This window comes from Bacillus rossius, chromosome 1, assembly GCF_032445375.1.
Source record: "Bacillus rossius redtenbacheri isolate Brsri chromosome 1, Brsri_v3, whole genome shotgun sequence".
Classification (NCBI taxonomy): Eukaryota; Metazoa; Arthropoda; class Insecta; order Phasmatodea; family Bacillidae; genus Bacillus; species Bacillus rossius.
The window spans coordinates 208,001,225-208,017,735 of NC_086330.1; the positions used below are offsets into that span (position 1 = coordinate 208,001,225).

Consider the following 16,511-nt stretch of genomic DNA (forward strand, 5'->3'; position numbering starts at 1 on the left):
CTTTGTGAAGATTTTGAACGGCTTCACGAACTGAAGTGTAGTTAAAGCGAACAGCAGAAAGACTAGAAACTCTACTCTCCCCGCGAGTTTAGCAAACTTTTTTTTAACGTTAATCCATCTATGTGCTTGGATATCACTTCCCATCGCTTGGTTGATCCAGAGAATAAAACAAATAGTCTTTGGAGAAATCCAAATAAATAAACAGGTTTAACAGAACTTTTGGCTGCATCTGCTATCACCAAATTCAAGCTGTGGCAGCCACATGGATTAAAAAATGGCCGAGTATATAGTTTTAAAATTCTGGTTTGTACACCTTTGTTCACTCCTATTATATTCGCTCCATTATCGTAGCCTTGACCTCTACAATCGTTCATGTAAAAATAAAATTCTTGAACGATCGTATCCAGAAAGAGGCCAGTGAGTCCTGCTCCCGAAGAGTCACTTACTGGCTTGTAAGCAACAAAACACTTTCGCACTTCGACTTCTTCATTAACGTCAACGAACCGGAATGTTAGTGACATTTGTTCAATATGGCTTACATCAGGAGTGCAGTCCATAATGATGGAGAAGTATTTAGCTGACTTTACCATATTCACAATATTATTTCGAACGTCACTTCCAAGTAACCAAATTAATTCGTTTTTAATGCGTTTGCTGAAATAGTGGACATTAGTCTATTTACAACACGGTGGAGGTGCTCCATCATCACATTATCAAATTTTTCTAATAATTGCACCAAACCCAAGAAGTTGCCATTATTAGGGGTGTATAAAGTTTCAGAGCTTCCTCTAAATGCCAAATTATTGCATGCCAAGAAGAACACTATCGACATCATTTTTTCGAGGGTAGAAACCCATCTCGATTTCTCATCTTCAATCTGTTTTTGTAATTGTTTGTCTATTTCGCTGAAGTTCTTCAACCTAATCGACGCTTGTATCCAACTGTCCATTGCACGTCGGTGATCTCAGGATGTTTCGTGTGTTTTCAGACACATTGATAAGCGCCTCTAGTCATCAAATCCTTTTTCCAAATTAGAGTTGGGGTTTGTTTTAAGTAAACGACAGCAAAAACAATATACTTTATCTGCATATTTAGATTACACGAGTCATCTTCTTTTAAAAATCTCCCCATTTGGCATTACTTTTTCAGAATGCGAATTTGAAAAATGACGGCCGTCACAATTCTTTGGGTGTGATATACATATTTACAATCCGTTAAAACGAACTAGTACCTACACCTTTACCGCCTTATACAAAACGCAGTTTTAGCAAAGATTAAAAAATAGTTACTACACAGGTACATCACTTCCGTACAAAAGCTACAATATCTACGCTATAATACCCTACAAAAGCGCAGTACATCAGGCTGCAAGGAGGAACGTATTCGACAAATGCGCGTAATCATTAAATGTCGAAGACAACGTGTGTAATCTCGCCGTGCGGTTTCGTTCATGGATAAGTGGAAAATGTCTTATCGCAGTGCCACAGAATACACTAGAAAAGGAAATTATATATAAACAAAACTTACTTCTGTTTTCTATTTCGAAAACTTCTATAATAATCTAAATACTTAACTTTCCCGTTAATCACACACACATTGTACAACACAGATATACACTCGCGCGCGTTTGAACGACTTGACAATTCAATAGACAATGCTTGCCTAGCGAAACAAGTAACGGACGAAGTTTAACACCGCGCCCCACTCCCCCGTAATTGACGATTTGAAATGGGGACGAGCCAAGCAGTTCAAGTAACGGCCGAATGAAGTGCCAATGTCAACCACGGGACACAGAATGTAAATAAACTTTCGCTAGTAATTGAATCCGAATAAGCCACGTTAAAAGATCTGTCGTACACAAATTCATTAGTAATTAGAATTCATTCGAATATGGTGACGTGACACCTCGACGTCAGAGGGCGGGCACCTCAAGTCGTCCATTTTCCCGTGAGACTCGACTGATCGTCGCCGTCGTTCGTCTCACGTGTCGGTTGATTTCGGCGCCCCCACCTGGATGGCGCCCGGTGCGGTCGCACCGCTCGCACCGCCCTAGGACCGGCCCTGCTCGTTTTGTATGTGCAAAATTCTTGAGGCTATCTTTGGTATACAAATCCCAAATTATATCAAGCCTTTTGGCTGGCAGTGAAAAAAATATATGGAAGGTATACATCATCCACATAGTCTTGAAATGTTTGTGCACCTTTAGGTTGAAGCATGTGAACAATTGCAGCTGCATCCAAAAGTATTGCATTCACTGGAGGTAATGTTGAAACTGTAACCTCTTCCGAACTTGATAGTATGCACTGTATTAAATCTGATTTAGATTGACATACACGTATTTCACCACTAACCGACAGTGAAGATGGACAGCACTGATTCTCATGCTTAAAGAATTAATCAAGATCACCGTATTGTGTTTGACAGGCTATGTATACTCTACCAAAAAGGGAGCAGTCGTTTTTCAGGCCAGCGAATTTGCCATCTCCAACTTTCTTGGTAGAGTTTGTAGTTTTACTGAATGTAGGAAATATATTTAGTTTTATGGGTTCCATTATACCCAAAGTTGCTTCTTCCAGCCTTTCCTTCACAAACCGCTTATATAACTGTTTTCCCTCTTTTCCAATAATCTGGACAAAATTCGCAACTGTACTATCTGCAACCTCCCTTGTAAATAAATTATAAAGTTTGGGGTTGTCTTCCAGAAATGGGTTGCCAAGGTTATCTACCACAGCTTCCAAACATTTTACATCTTTCTTAAAACGACTCTGAGCCGAATTGGTGTCTTGGTGATGTTTGACTACTACATTATCAGGATCAGCCGAACATGTTCCAAATGTCTGAACTATAACATACAGCTCAGACTAGCCAAAACCCACTTGTTAAAAGATTTAGAATTTTCTGTTAGGCCAGTTATGCCACAATCGCCTTTCAATACAGCATTAACTTGTTCATGAGCATGATCTAAGGCAATGTTTGAGAATTTCCTTTTGCATTTTGTTGCCACAAATGCACCAGATTTAAATTTTTTTTTGCGATTTCAGGATGATCATGTTCCAAGTTAACCATGTCTCTAACATGAACTGAAAGCCATCGATCATAATGTGTGTGGTCTAAAGCAAAAAACCAGGGCAACAGTCTAATCATACCTTCAATGTGTACTTGTCAAAGTCAGCTTGACGTATGGCACGAACAAACTGTAATATTATTCTCTCCAGATGCATTACTAAGCTCCAGAATTTGTGTTGAGGATATAGCTTGCACCTTTCTTCATCCCAATATTTAAAAACTAGCTGACTTTCTTCATCACATGTTTCCCTGTAAACATATATACCTTCCTTTTCGAGGAATACAGAGCACAAAGAGTAACTTGATGGGCGTGTGATATGTGTTGCTTTTATCATTGCATCTGCTTTACCTTGAGTCGTGATTTCAGCTTGTACAAGAACATTTACCCAACCACTGTCCTCAAGCCAATGGCCGACTGCCCTGAGCGCAGCAAGTTCTATGTGAAGTCCTCCGAGCATAATAACAAAATGTGTTTCCCCACGTGTTTCTGGTTTCAGAAATTGTATTTACTTGGCAATAGCATAAAGTGGTTGATATACAGATATAACTGGCACAAAATTATTATACAAAAGTCTTCGTATCTCTTAAACAGTAAGTCCTACTCAAAAAATAAAAGGGAACAAGTTTGTAGAAAATTTAAATATCTTTCAGTTTATATATAACTGTTTTTGTCGTTGGAGCCACCGTTTTTGAGATAAATGAAAAAAACTTAATTTTCGCACATATTAAGGGGGGTGCTGGCCCCCCCAGGAGGGGTACCGAAGGGCACCGCTTCTGAAAACTTTCAGGGGGGTGTATTTATGAATTGTACGAAATGGCTTGCTTTTATCAAAAAGTGCAGGGTTCAGCTGATTTTTTGCTCTTAACCCCCGCACTAATAGAGCCACAGAAGTCTGCTTCTTAGACGACCACACCACTGTGGATTTTCCCTACTGGAACACATATCCTGATGTTGACTTCCGATCTTCAAGATCCCCTGCCCAGTCTGCATCGACGTAGCCTTGCAATTTACTTTGTCCTTTCCTGTATGTCAGACTCAAATTAATTGTCCCCTTAATATAGCGGAGTATTCTCTTCAGGGCTGTCATCAGTTCTTCATTTGCTTGTTCTTGGTAGCGGCTTAAGAAACTTACCGCCCAACAAATATCTGGTCTTGTACCTGACACTGCATACATTAAGCAACCAATTTGCTGCCTGCACCTAAGTTCAACGTTTCTCTCACTTCTCTCAGTATTATGAAGACTGACCTTTTGGTTTGGATCTATAGGTGTTCCCACGGGCTTACATTCTGTCATTCCAAACTTACGTAAGACACTTGTAAGGTATGAGGTCTGATTCAGCGTGGTTCTTCCAGTCACAGGTTATGTTCAATCTTGATTCCTAGGTATGTTGAAACCGTCCCCAGATCCTTCATTTTAAAATATGTGCATAATGTGTTTTTAATTGCTTCTATCCCCTTTTCATCTGTACCCACTAATAACACGTCATCCACATACAGGAGAATATACAGGCCACTTGATTCATCTTTCTTGTAGTACAGACAGAAGTCACTTGTGGACCTGGTGAAACCTTCCTTCTCCATAACTTTGTTGAACTTTGAATTCCAGTATTTAGGTGACTTCTTTAAGCCATACAAGGATTTGTTTAATTGTAGTACATTACCTTCTTCCACTGTTACACCTTTGGGCACTGATAAATAGACAGTTTCTTCTATGTCTCCGTAAAGGAAAGCTCCTGCTACATCAATTTGATGAATGGGCATGCCCTTATGATTTGCCATAGCTACAAGCACCCGCATTGTCGAAAGTCTTGCCACAGGGGCATATACATCAGATGAATCAAAATATTCCTGTTGCTGAAACCCTCTAGCAACAAGTCTGGCCTTGAACACTGTTGGTGGGTCGCTTCTATCATCCCTTTTTGTTTTAAATACCCATTTTGTCTCTATAAGATTTACATCTGTCAGCCTTTTCACTTCAATCCATGTATCGTTTTCCTTTAAATTTTCCAACTCTGTTTTCATTGCAGTTTTCCAATTTTCTGACTCTACACTGTTTATGGCTTCTTCATATGTGTTGGGATCATCAGGTTCGCTCATGCACAACAAATTGAAATCATAATCAAATCTCTTCGGTTTACGCAACTTGTTCCTATCTTTTAAACACCTGGCCTCAAGAGGCAAAAATATATTCAGAAGGTAGTATGTTGTCTGTTACATGGTCAACACTTTTACGCTTCTCCCAATTAATGTTTTCAGTTCTAGGTTTTTCCGGCGTTGGCTTTCTTGGTATGTCTGTATCAGGGAATTCTTCTTCCTGAAGGTTAAGAAAACCAAGAAAATCTTCCTTTTCATTATCCTCTATATCTTTCTGTGTCAGCGCACCTGGTATGGTTATTTCACCATGTGGCTTTTCTTCATGATGATTAGGAAATCCTAACAAGTGTTCTCTTTCACCATTTTTCAAAGGTCCAGAGCTTGTTTGTAATGGTTCCCTGCAATCTCTCAAATTTGAGAATTTTACGTTGCAGCTCACTGTCACCCTGTTTTCTTTTGGTAGGAAAATACGGAATCCTTTTGATGTTTCGCTATAGCCAACAAATATGCCTTTCTTGGATTTTGCATCCCACTTCTTACGGGTCTGATCAGCCACATGGATGTATGCTTCTGATCCAAAAACTTTCAACAATGTTATGTCATAGTTCTTACCCTCCCACAATTGATAGGGTGTTTTGCCTGCAACTGTACTAGTACCGGTTCTATTTATCACATAGACAGCGGAGTTTACTGCTTCTGCCCACAGATGTTTTACCAATTCCTTAGCTATCATCATAGTCCTGGCTGACTCAACTATTGTGCGCATCTCCTGTTCTATCCTTCCGGACTGTTCTGGACAGTATGGCACGCTTCTCTCATGAACAATTCCTAAATTGAATAACAGCTTTTTCACGTCATTGTTAACAAACTCTGTTCCGCAATCTGTACGAAGGATTTTAAACATCTCACCCTTCTGATTTCTAAACCAGGCTGCAAACGTCTTCAATTTTTCTCCAACTTCACTCTTACTTTTTAAGAAGTAGACAAACCGGAAATGTGAATAATCATCCTTTAGAAGCAAGAAATATTTAGATCTACCTATGGACTGAGTTTCCATGGGACCACACACATCTGCGTGTATTATTTCCCCGGTTTTTGAAGTTGTTGTGTTGCTGTCTTTGAAGGAGCTTCTTGTATGTTTACCTAAAATGCAAGGTTCAAATACCATATCAAGTTCATCTGTAATCTCTTGGCCATACGACTTTAACACCTATTTTACCTGTTGTTTATTTTGATGAGCCATTTTTTCGTGCCAGCAATTTAGGGTTTGCTTCTCACCTACGAAGGCAAAAGTAGATTGATGTGGTTTAAATCTCATTTTATAAAGGTTTCCTGCACGTTCCGCCAGCGCCGATATTTTGCCTTGACTGTTTAAGATTTTTGACATGTGGTTGTTCGAAATCATAGTATAACCCTTGTCCAGTGCAGATCCTACTGCAAACAGGTTTATCTACATATCTGGAACGAACAACACATTCTGCAATATTATTTTTGAGGTACTCTCACAGGTATCTGACAACAACTTGACATTACCAATACCTTCAGCTTTCAAAACTCTTCCATCTCCAAATTTTACAAGCCTGTCTTTCTTCAAGACCCTATATGATGTGAACAGTTCCCTTCTACAGCACAGATGTTCTGAAGCTCCAGTGTCTAAAAACCAAGTATTGTCATCACATGTGTCACAGGTCAGAGCTGATGTAAACACAGTGAATGCTTCTTCGTTTCTGTTAGCATTATGGTCTTCAGATTTTTGCATCTCCCTTTTGAAATGATAACAATTTCTTTTAATGTGCCCAATTTTATTACAAAAATGGCAGCGAATTGGATTTTTCACTGTACTCAATCTGAAACATTGGGCTCTCAGGTGGCCAATTTTTCCGCATTCAAGACACTTCGGATCGCCTTTTCTCGCAACAGCAAAAGCTGTAGAGTCATCTTCTCTCGATGAGTAGGTTCTCTCGTCTTCCATTAGCAGCCTAGCAGTCAAATTTCCCAGAGTTCGCCCCTCAACTGAAACAGAATCCCAGGCACTGACGAAGTGAGCATATGTTGATGGCAAGGCCATAAGAATTTTGGTTATTACCATATTATCAGACAGTTTTTCGCCAAGTTGTTTTAAACTACTAACAGTCTCTTCGATTCTGGACAGAAATTCAGACATACTTTCACCAGGAACACACTGTAAATTAAAGAATTTCTGTTGCAGCAGGTGTACACAGAAAGTTCGGAATTTTTTTCAAACACAGTTAACAACTTCTTCCAAATTTCTTCTGCATTTTCACATGTCAAGACATGCGCCATAGGTCCTTCATTCAATCGTGTAACGATTATATCTTGAGCTAGAAAGTCCTTCTTTTGCCATTCTTGCAATGTTTGTTCATAATTTTCACTTCCTGGCTCAGGTTTTACGCATGTCCCAGTTACTACGTCATAAACACCTTTTGCACGCAATGTAACAGCAATCTGGAATTTCCAAGTTTTCCAATTACTTTCGGAGCTTAGCTTGATCACGTTAGCTTCCATCTTGTTTGCAACAACACTACCGTTTATCTTGCGTGCACGAACTATAACAATTTATTTTATTTTATTTTTTATTTGTGTTCTGGGCCCTTAACCTGTTGTTAATAAACACTTTTAGCCCACTTCCTTTTTATTCTCAACCAGATTTACCACAAAAGACAATATGTAAATACATTTTAGATTACTCACAGATACAGCCTACACAACCGTAAACACTACAAAAAAAAACAATACTACCAACTTCTGAGTTCACATATTCTCGTTGATTTAATTATTTTCAACAGATCCTAAATGTGTGCCTTAACTGACAAGATAATTTGCGGTGATAATTAGGGTTTAAGACTTTCTAAAACAATTATTGTTGTTTTTTAAAGTGTATATCTTCAGCGACAACAAAAATCAGTAAGGGGTGTTATAAAGTGCAAACAGGGCTCCAATAAAAAGGTTACAAGCTATGAAAACTACTCTAGGTTCAGACATGTATGTGCAGGTGTGTGGAGCAAAGCAGCATGAACAAGTGTGTGCTGGGATGCCTGGAGGGTGGCCTCACCTATTCACCATCGCCAATACCAGGCAACTGCAGCGGTGAGCATCTACAATCACACTTGATCATCAAGCTTCTGTATTTAACGCTAGTGACGTCTGTAGTAACCTTCATTAATCAGATACATCTTAACTCGCCAAGTCAGAGCTAATATCTTATAGCAACCATTAAAATTATTTAGCACCTCACAGAATGTGCTGTGTGTTGGTGTCTCAAAATTCAGGTAAGTTATATCATCCTACTTGGATTAATTCAATACTAAACAAGCTAGTAAAGATACCAGGAGCTAACAAAAACTGCGAGGAATTGCATTATACTACACAGTACTATTTTCTGTTGTTTAAAAATTTATATATGATATAATATATGTTTATTATCAGGCCACGCGCAATGGTGTAAAAATTGACATTGGTGTAAATGCACCACGTTGTGAATGCCAAATTTTTCTTTTTGAAATGGCCCACGTTTGTAAAGACAAATTTCTTTACTTATAAAATACCTAACTACCCTTACTTGAAAGTAAGATTTCTTATCTTTAATTGGTTAAACTTGATTTCTTAACTGTCTTTATAGTGTATAGAAGAGATTATTATACATTTATATAATTCCGATCTTTCATTTAAAACACTTGTATAATATGTATGTTCGCGCTAATACTGGACGCCAGTAGAAAGTCAAAATTTCGTAATATTATATGAATGGTAATGTCTAAGAATTAAATAAATCTTTATTAAGATTATACTAAAGAATTATTCAAAACACACATTCATAGGTGAAACAGAACATATTTAAAACCAGAAATATGCATACATGTATGTGTGGGGAATTACAATATTTATAAAATAATATAACCTTTAACACAAACAATATTACTATCCAGTTTAAAAACTGGTAGTTACCAATTACTTTTAATAATATTTTAAATATACGTATTTACATTAAAAATAAAAATTCGCAGTCATTAAATTAAATTGAGATAAGAAAAAAATACTTTGTGAATTAAAACAGTACTGCGTCCTCTTAATCAAATTTAAAAATCATGGGCAAAAATTTAACTGATAGCGACTTTTAGACGCACTTAATGTTAAAACTGTTCAATATTTGCAAAATTATATTTATTTTAATATCTAAATTTTATATCATACCAAAATATTAAATATTCAACACTCTTAAAATTGATACTAGTATAAGACACAAAAAATTTAACACTTTTGTTATCTAACCAAATATATCGTGAAATGATCATCGAGCTAACAAGAATTACTCATTAATAAGCCCTTTTCAGTCTTTTAGTACTTCGATTGGTGGACGAGGATTCTGCCGAGTTCCGCACCACAAAGTAGTAAAATGGGAAATATATAATATTTCTCGAAGTTTTCAGCAGATTGTCCACACAAGCATGTAACTCTCGGAATTCTCAAATGGTTCTAGAAATTTCCGGCACAGTGTAACAGTCGTCGCACCAAAATTTCAATTCAATAAAGAGTTGCAATACTTTTATCCGTAATACACATATCTAAAATTGGTAATCAAGAAAGTTTTTATGATGATTTTACTCTTTAAAATGTAAAAGTCATAATATATAGGCTTTTCGGTTAATATTAAATCGTCAAAACCATGTCCAATATATTTTGTCGAATTAGTTTATATTTACTTCCAGATTATTTATATAATACATCTATTTGAGCTTGAGATTATTTAAAAATAAAATCTCCTTTCATATTATGCCACAAAAATTATGTTTCTGCAACTATAAAATCCCTTGAACTAGGATTACACAGAAGTCACGTTGAAAGTCAGCGACTAACTTCCGTTCCCATTCCCGGTTAGCGGCTGCGTCTGTTAGCGACCTCATTGTGTAACATTTTACTTTAAGATTTACTGAACACCGTCCGACCGTTTACCACACCTCCAACCGCAAAATATACATTAGAAGCACTGTGATTCGAACCAACGCAACTCTGACCTCTAGGTTGAAAAACATACACCTTTGACCACATGGCTATCATTCCTTTCAATAATTTTGTTTAGATTTAGTTACAATAATGCATACAAAAACAAATGAAAACATAAATGCCAATTACATGTTTTATTTTCCTATGTGCAAAAAAACAATGATTGTATAAAAAGTAAAAAAAAACCTTAAAAAACAAAAATAACATTTTTTTTATATACTCTCAGACCAAAAATTTACACAGAGGCTAAATAAATAAATATCAATTATTCTGAGTTTCTTAGTAAAGAAATAAAATATAAGAAAGTGAAATAGATCCACAGAAATATACAAAAAGAAACTTTTATGATTTATTTAATTTTTTATTTATTTTTTATATAATTTAGTCAAGCAAGATATAACTATGTCCTTTCAAAACAAAAATAAGAATGTTCCAAACCATGTTCGGAGCGTGCCTGGACGGGCCATAGCTACTGTCGCAGGACTCGCACGAAGTCTCGCAGTCACCGGCGCGGCGCTGTGACTTTCTTCAGAAAATGTGTAGCTTGCAGGATGAACCACGCCGCCGTTCTTCTCTTCACTGACGGAAACACGAAGAAGCCGCAGTGTATCAGACGCTCATCGCTGATGTCACCTTGAACATCGTTGAATAGTCGTCACAGGTTCCGTTGGCCCAATAAATGGTAATTTATTTTATGATACTTATGGCCGAAGACTTTTTTTTTGACTACTTGAAATGCGTTATAATAGCTATCGACTAAGAAGGTTTTGACGTTTGGTAATGTCTGGTCTATACGACTGTCATTTTTCATGACCAGGTCTCTTGGTTCAAAGACACTTTGCCTATACGCATAGTATTGTACATGAAGTGTTCGGAATGTATTCTAAGTATTGAAAAATTAGACTTCCATGTTACGCATCGCGACAACGTATTTAATTCCTCGGACAGGTATTTTGCCTATATTTGCTTTTCTTAGCTTGAATGAATAATAAACTCAATGTAAGGCAATGGGAAACAGAATAGAACATTTATTTTAAGCTTTAGTTATTATTATCACTGGCCGAAAATCAAACCAAGGATGTAAATCTATTGCACCAATCATTATTAATAAGTTAATTTTGCGACGAATTTTCGGAATACTTGGAATTTCTAGTTCAATTAATAAAAATTTCCAAGATGGTGGCCATATTGGATGCTGATATTTGAGGAACTTAAGCCTATTTTAGGACTTTCTAGAATATTTTATTAAATAAAAGGTTTTTAACTCAAATTGAAATAGTTACATTGGTCAAGAATCGAACCAAGGACAGGAATTCATTGGTTTAGTCTGTAAAACAATGAGGTTTTTTTAAATTAATTTTAATTCTTTTCCTGAACTCCAAGGTTAATTACTATGAATTTTTAAGATGGCGGTCATATCGACTTATATGAGCTGGTAGATGGAACTTAAGGGCGCGGTTCAAGCATAAAAAATCGCCACTCTCGCAAATCTGTATTCTGTTGGTGTAACATGGTAGTTGGTGTCGAAGTGATGTTCCCTACTACTCCTCTAGACTGTATATATGCCGTGTGGCTAGCAGGAAGCGCTCAGTTGAGAGCCGGCTGTCGGAGGAGGAGGTTGTGTCAGGTTGCTTCGCGATAAGCCTTCCAGATAACCGCGTATTTCAGACCTTCCCCCACCTCCAGCGTCACACAGCCGTAGCAGTGTTGCCACGCGTATTGGCATCTGCCTTCCCAAACCTCCCCGCTCTTATTCGGCCGCCGCGCCGCGCCGGCTCTTTCCACGCGTATCCATAGCCACTGTCATCCATCACCCAGCCACCCAGCCAATCTTTATTATTTATAAAGTTAGTAATGCAATTTAGCAACTGTTATGGAGACTATTTATTCGTCGGAAATGTTAATATATGTTTAACAGTTCTCGAATGTCTGAAAGAAAGTGTCTCTTTGCATAGTAATTTTTCACTTCAACATAAAACAATTGAAAAGATTTTTAATCCAATGTTATTGTTACAGTTACTATACTCAAATTTCAAAAGGCAAGAAATGATACTCAAATCGTATGGCACTTGCCAGAGTCAAGGTAGACTGTACTACCATGTCCTCCAGGCACCCGATGCAAGTGGATACATAATAAACATAAGAATGGCTCAATTTAAATGATAAAGGGATATGCGACTGCCACAATTATTTAACTTTAGCTGCGACAATTTTGCCTTTACGAGTGCATACAATTACTCGGTTCAGCACTCCTAAATTCAACTGCAGGGGTTCGGTAAATATGAAATATACGTTTTCAGTTATTTTTTTCTGTGTGAGTGATGTGAATAAATATGTGTGTGTGTATATTTATATAAGTAAAACCCGGAAGGGGGGCAGCCACGCCCCCCCCCCCCGGAATATAGAAGCCCTTCACTGAGGGGGACTGTTTCCACTAGGAAAAAAAGCGACTGTGAAACAGCAACGTAAGCATCAAAACTAAGTTTTATGAAAAACTTTCTGTATATGTATTTTCAAGTTTTATTCTAATTCATGATACAGGCCAAATTATTGGCAATATACAATATTCGAGCACCTTATACAGAGAAGATGACTTGTGTCGGTTAAAACCCACACTCAAAATTCTTGGGTCGTGCAGCCGTAACGCTCCCCCCTCCCCCTTACGAATTTCCGTGGGCCCTCTAGTGAACCCTTAAAATTTGTGCCCTTGTTTATACATATACACATACATATAGTGCGCTTTTCAACCTAAAAAATTCTTAATTTTTATAGAAACCTAATAAATTTTTTAACGTGCCTCCAATTGGTTAAAACATAATTTAACAGAAATGTAATATCTTAAATTTTACTTCAAATATTACTGGTTGGAAATATTATATGCTTGAGAACACAAAATGGTGTTTCCATCTTTTTTTTTAAGATTTAAATATCGAAGGTAAAAAAAATCATTATTTCAATATGTATATATAACAAAACAATTGCTGAATAACAGCACCAGAAATATAAAAACTGGAAGAATATTAGTTCCTACCTGCACACCGGATAACAACAACTCGTAGTAGCCTATATAACAGTATTTTCTGCGGCTGGTGCTGGTGCGTGGAGCATTCGCGGGGTGTCCAGCATCTGGGATTTTGACGTCACGGCGTCCGTCTTGAAAAATCTTGACCTTGACCATTTGGGATGACATCAGCAATTTTGTTTTATTGAATATTCTGCAATCTTGCTCTTCGCCATTTTAATTATTACATCACTTGCACCATATTGATTATTTTAATTACCTACTATCCAAAAATATTGGGAGTGATTAAAAATTTATTTAATTAGAATATTTTAATAGAAAAACACAATGATTTCATGGAGCTTGTAGACCTGTTTTTGAACCTTGTGAGAGCACAATATTCAATCGTTCCCCCATTATGGCAGCTGTCAGACTGATCCCCACCACGTTTACCAATGTGTAGCCTATATTTAGTCAACTAGTATGACTACATAAACCAACATCTTGTAACTACCATTTTTTTTTTCGTCTGAAAGAGTTTGCTGCTGCTATACTGGTTTAATTTTTATCCTTTAAAGTGCAGTAGTATTAATTATCAGACATTCGTAACCGCATCCAAGATGGCCGCGCATGACGTCATATTGGTTGGTATAATATATGCATAGGTAAAATTGGTGTGGGTCAGTCTGCCAGCAACCACCATGGAGAAATAATTATTTAATTTTGTACTCTCCTTAGGTTAGAACCCAGGTCTCCATGCTCCAAACTTCATGACGTAAATGAGTTTATAATAACATTTATTAAATTTATTATTCAACAATTTTTTATAAATTTTAATTTATAATAATTTTTTGGTTAATATTTAAAGATTTTTAATACGGTGGACGTAATGTCATAATATTAAAAACGGCGTTGTCCAAATGGTTAAAGGTTTTAGAAACCAAATGGTGGAAATTTCTAAATAAAAAGTAAATAAAATAAAAACTAGATGAATCCAAAATGTTGGAAATCAAGATGATAAATGTGACATCATTCAAGATGGCTTTCTTCTGCCTTTACAACACAATCCAGCTCCAGCTCCATGCAATAGCAACAGCTGCAGAAAGTACTATTTCATGTTAATTGATTACAAAAATCACCCAACGATATATGAAAACCATTCGTTTTATAGGTATGCTATTAACACATTCGGTGACACATACTGTATGTGTATATATCGAAGTAATGTCAAATATGGTTTTATCATATTTTACTGCAACAAGTGCAACACAAATTTTCTTGAATGTTTCATTTTTCCTGTTAATGAATAACCGAAAAATATTGGCAAATCATGAATTTTTATTTTCTAACTAAAATATTATACAGTTTCAAATACAAAAAAAAAACACACTTATCAGTTACACACTAATAAGTATTTCATTCATAATAATTTTACAATTTGCACTTTTGTAAATCATGGACAAAAAGTATAAAATAATATATATTTTTTACTAAAAATGACTAAGTTAATAATAAGCTTGGGGCGATATGTCAAAATTAAATAGAACTACGTGGTTCTCAACGAGACATTGTATTTACAAATCTAAAAAGTCCATTTTAAACTATGTACTTCAAATTATATAATATTGATATATATATATATATATATATATATATATATATAATTAAAATAAATATTAATCCGATTGCATAAATTAGCGACATGCATCCCCGTTGTCATTTTTTTCTATTAATAATCCTAATATATTTATTGTTAGTAAATTTTGTAAACTAATTTTGGCAGTCGATTTTAAACTACGTACTTCTAACTGTCGTATAGATTTGAAACATTGCAAGTATATCTAATCTGGATGACTCTCCAGTTGCATTAGCGAAGAGTTTACAAGCCAGGATTTGATTTGAAATTCTCTCTCTGAAGGTTTTCTCCAAGTCCTCCAATTTTTTCATGCAAAAATTTATGTTTTTTTTTTTTCGTGTGCTTCTGCTTTTTCCTGTGAATATTTCGTTGGGTTTTCTCTGCGTGCTGTTGTTACTCCGTTCAATATTTTGTTGATTTTCTCAGTGTGCTGCTGGTTATTGCTGACAATATTTTGTTGGTATTCTTCGCGTGCTGATGGATATTACTGACCATAAATTGCTGATTTTCTACGGGTGCTTCCAGTTAGTAACTTAAATACACTTTTTTTCTAGATGAGACGTGTATTTTCATTTAACTTTACCTTTTATTTTCTGGATCCATGTTACGAAATTACATTTGATAAACTCAAAATTGTATGGAAATCAAAAGTGAAAAAAAAAATATTACCGAGTATATTATTACCTAACCTCCAAACAGCTGAGAAACACTGGCATACGAGATGATTGACCTTCTCCTTGAGTTCTACCGAAGCTTCCATTCTCTTGCGATCGTGAGTTTTGTTTTCCTAGCCTAAGTTATATCTAATGTCTTTAATTAATGGTAGCTTGAATCTCACTGACGAAATATTTAAATGAGTACATAAAATACTGACAATATTTACGACAATTTTTCGAAAGAGAGTATTCGGACCTGGCTGGATAATTATAACCAGGAGTAATGTACAGCCAATGTCAGCATGAATTGTGTAGAGCTGTGTAGAGAGCTATGTACTTGGTACATGGTTTACAAGTCCCGTCCATGACATACGGGGCTCTTGACTCTGTAATATATATACATACATACATCTGGATTATAGATAGTTGCAAAGTTTCAAATCCATACGACCATTAGAAGTTGGTTAAAACCGACTTGTAAAATTTGTTTACATAGCTCGTTATTTACTTAGTTACAGGTGAGATCAGTTCGATGGTACGAAATTGTTTTGTTATCTGGGTTACATAAACTTGCAAAGTTTAAAACCGATAAGACAATTAGCAGTAGGTTAAAATAAACTTGCAATGTTTGATTACATAGTTAGCTAGTTACATAGTTAGCTAGTTAGTTAATGTAGTGAAGTTAATAAAAGCGTGTTAAAAAAAAGAATAATTGTAAAATGTAAATAAAATTAGCCAATTGTAAAACCTTAACTTAATGCAGTATAATATTTTGGGTGGATATTATTGTTACAATTTGATCACAAAGAGTATGCATATCATTAAAAAATTATTCTTTTGAATAGAAATGTTATTTACAAAAAGTTGATAGTCATCGAGGCATACGCAAAAAAAAACTGCCAACAATTGAGATTTTTTACCTTTTTTTAAATTTTTTTTAATGTTGCGTCACGAAATATTGTTAGCAAACCTCAAATTCGGATTCAGCACCCCAAAAAACATAAAAATGGAAGAAATCAAAACTACCCCAAAACT

At 36.0% G+C, this 16,511-nt stretch overlaps 1 protein-coding gene across 1 annotated transcript in view; it reads left to right on the plus strand.

Annotated features, from left to right (window-relative positions):
- LOC134527258 (uncharacterized) overlaps positions 1-16,511 on the plus strand; it is a 404,697-nt gene that overhangs the window by 147,585 nt on the left and 240,601 nt on the right. Inside the window, exon 2 of the mRNA XM_063359780.1 lies at positions 8,161-8,269. Within this exon, the coding sequence (XP_063215850.1) occupies positions 8,167-8,269 (103 nt within the window). The 5' untranslated portion in view covers positions 8,161-8,166. The remainder of the gene's footprint in view (positions 1-8,160; positions 8,270-16,511) is intronic.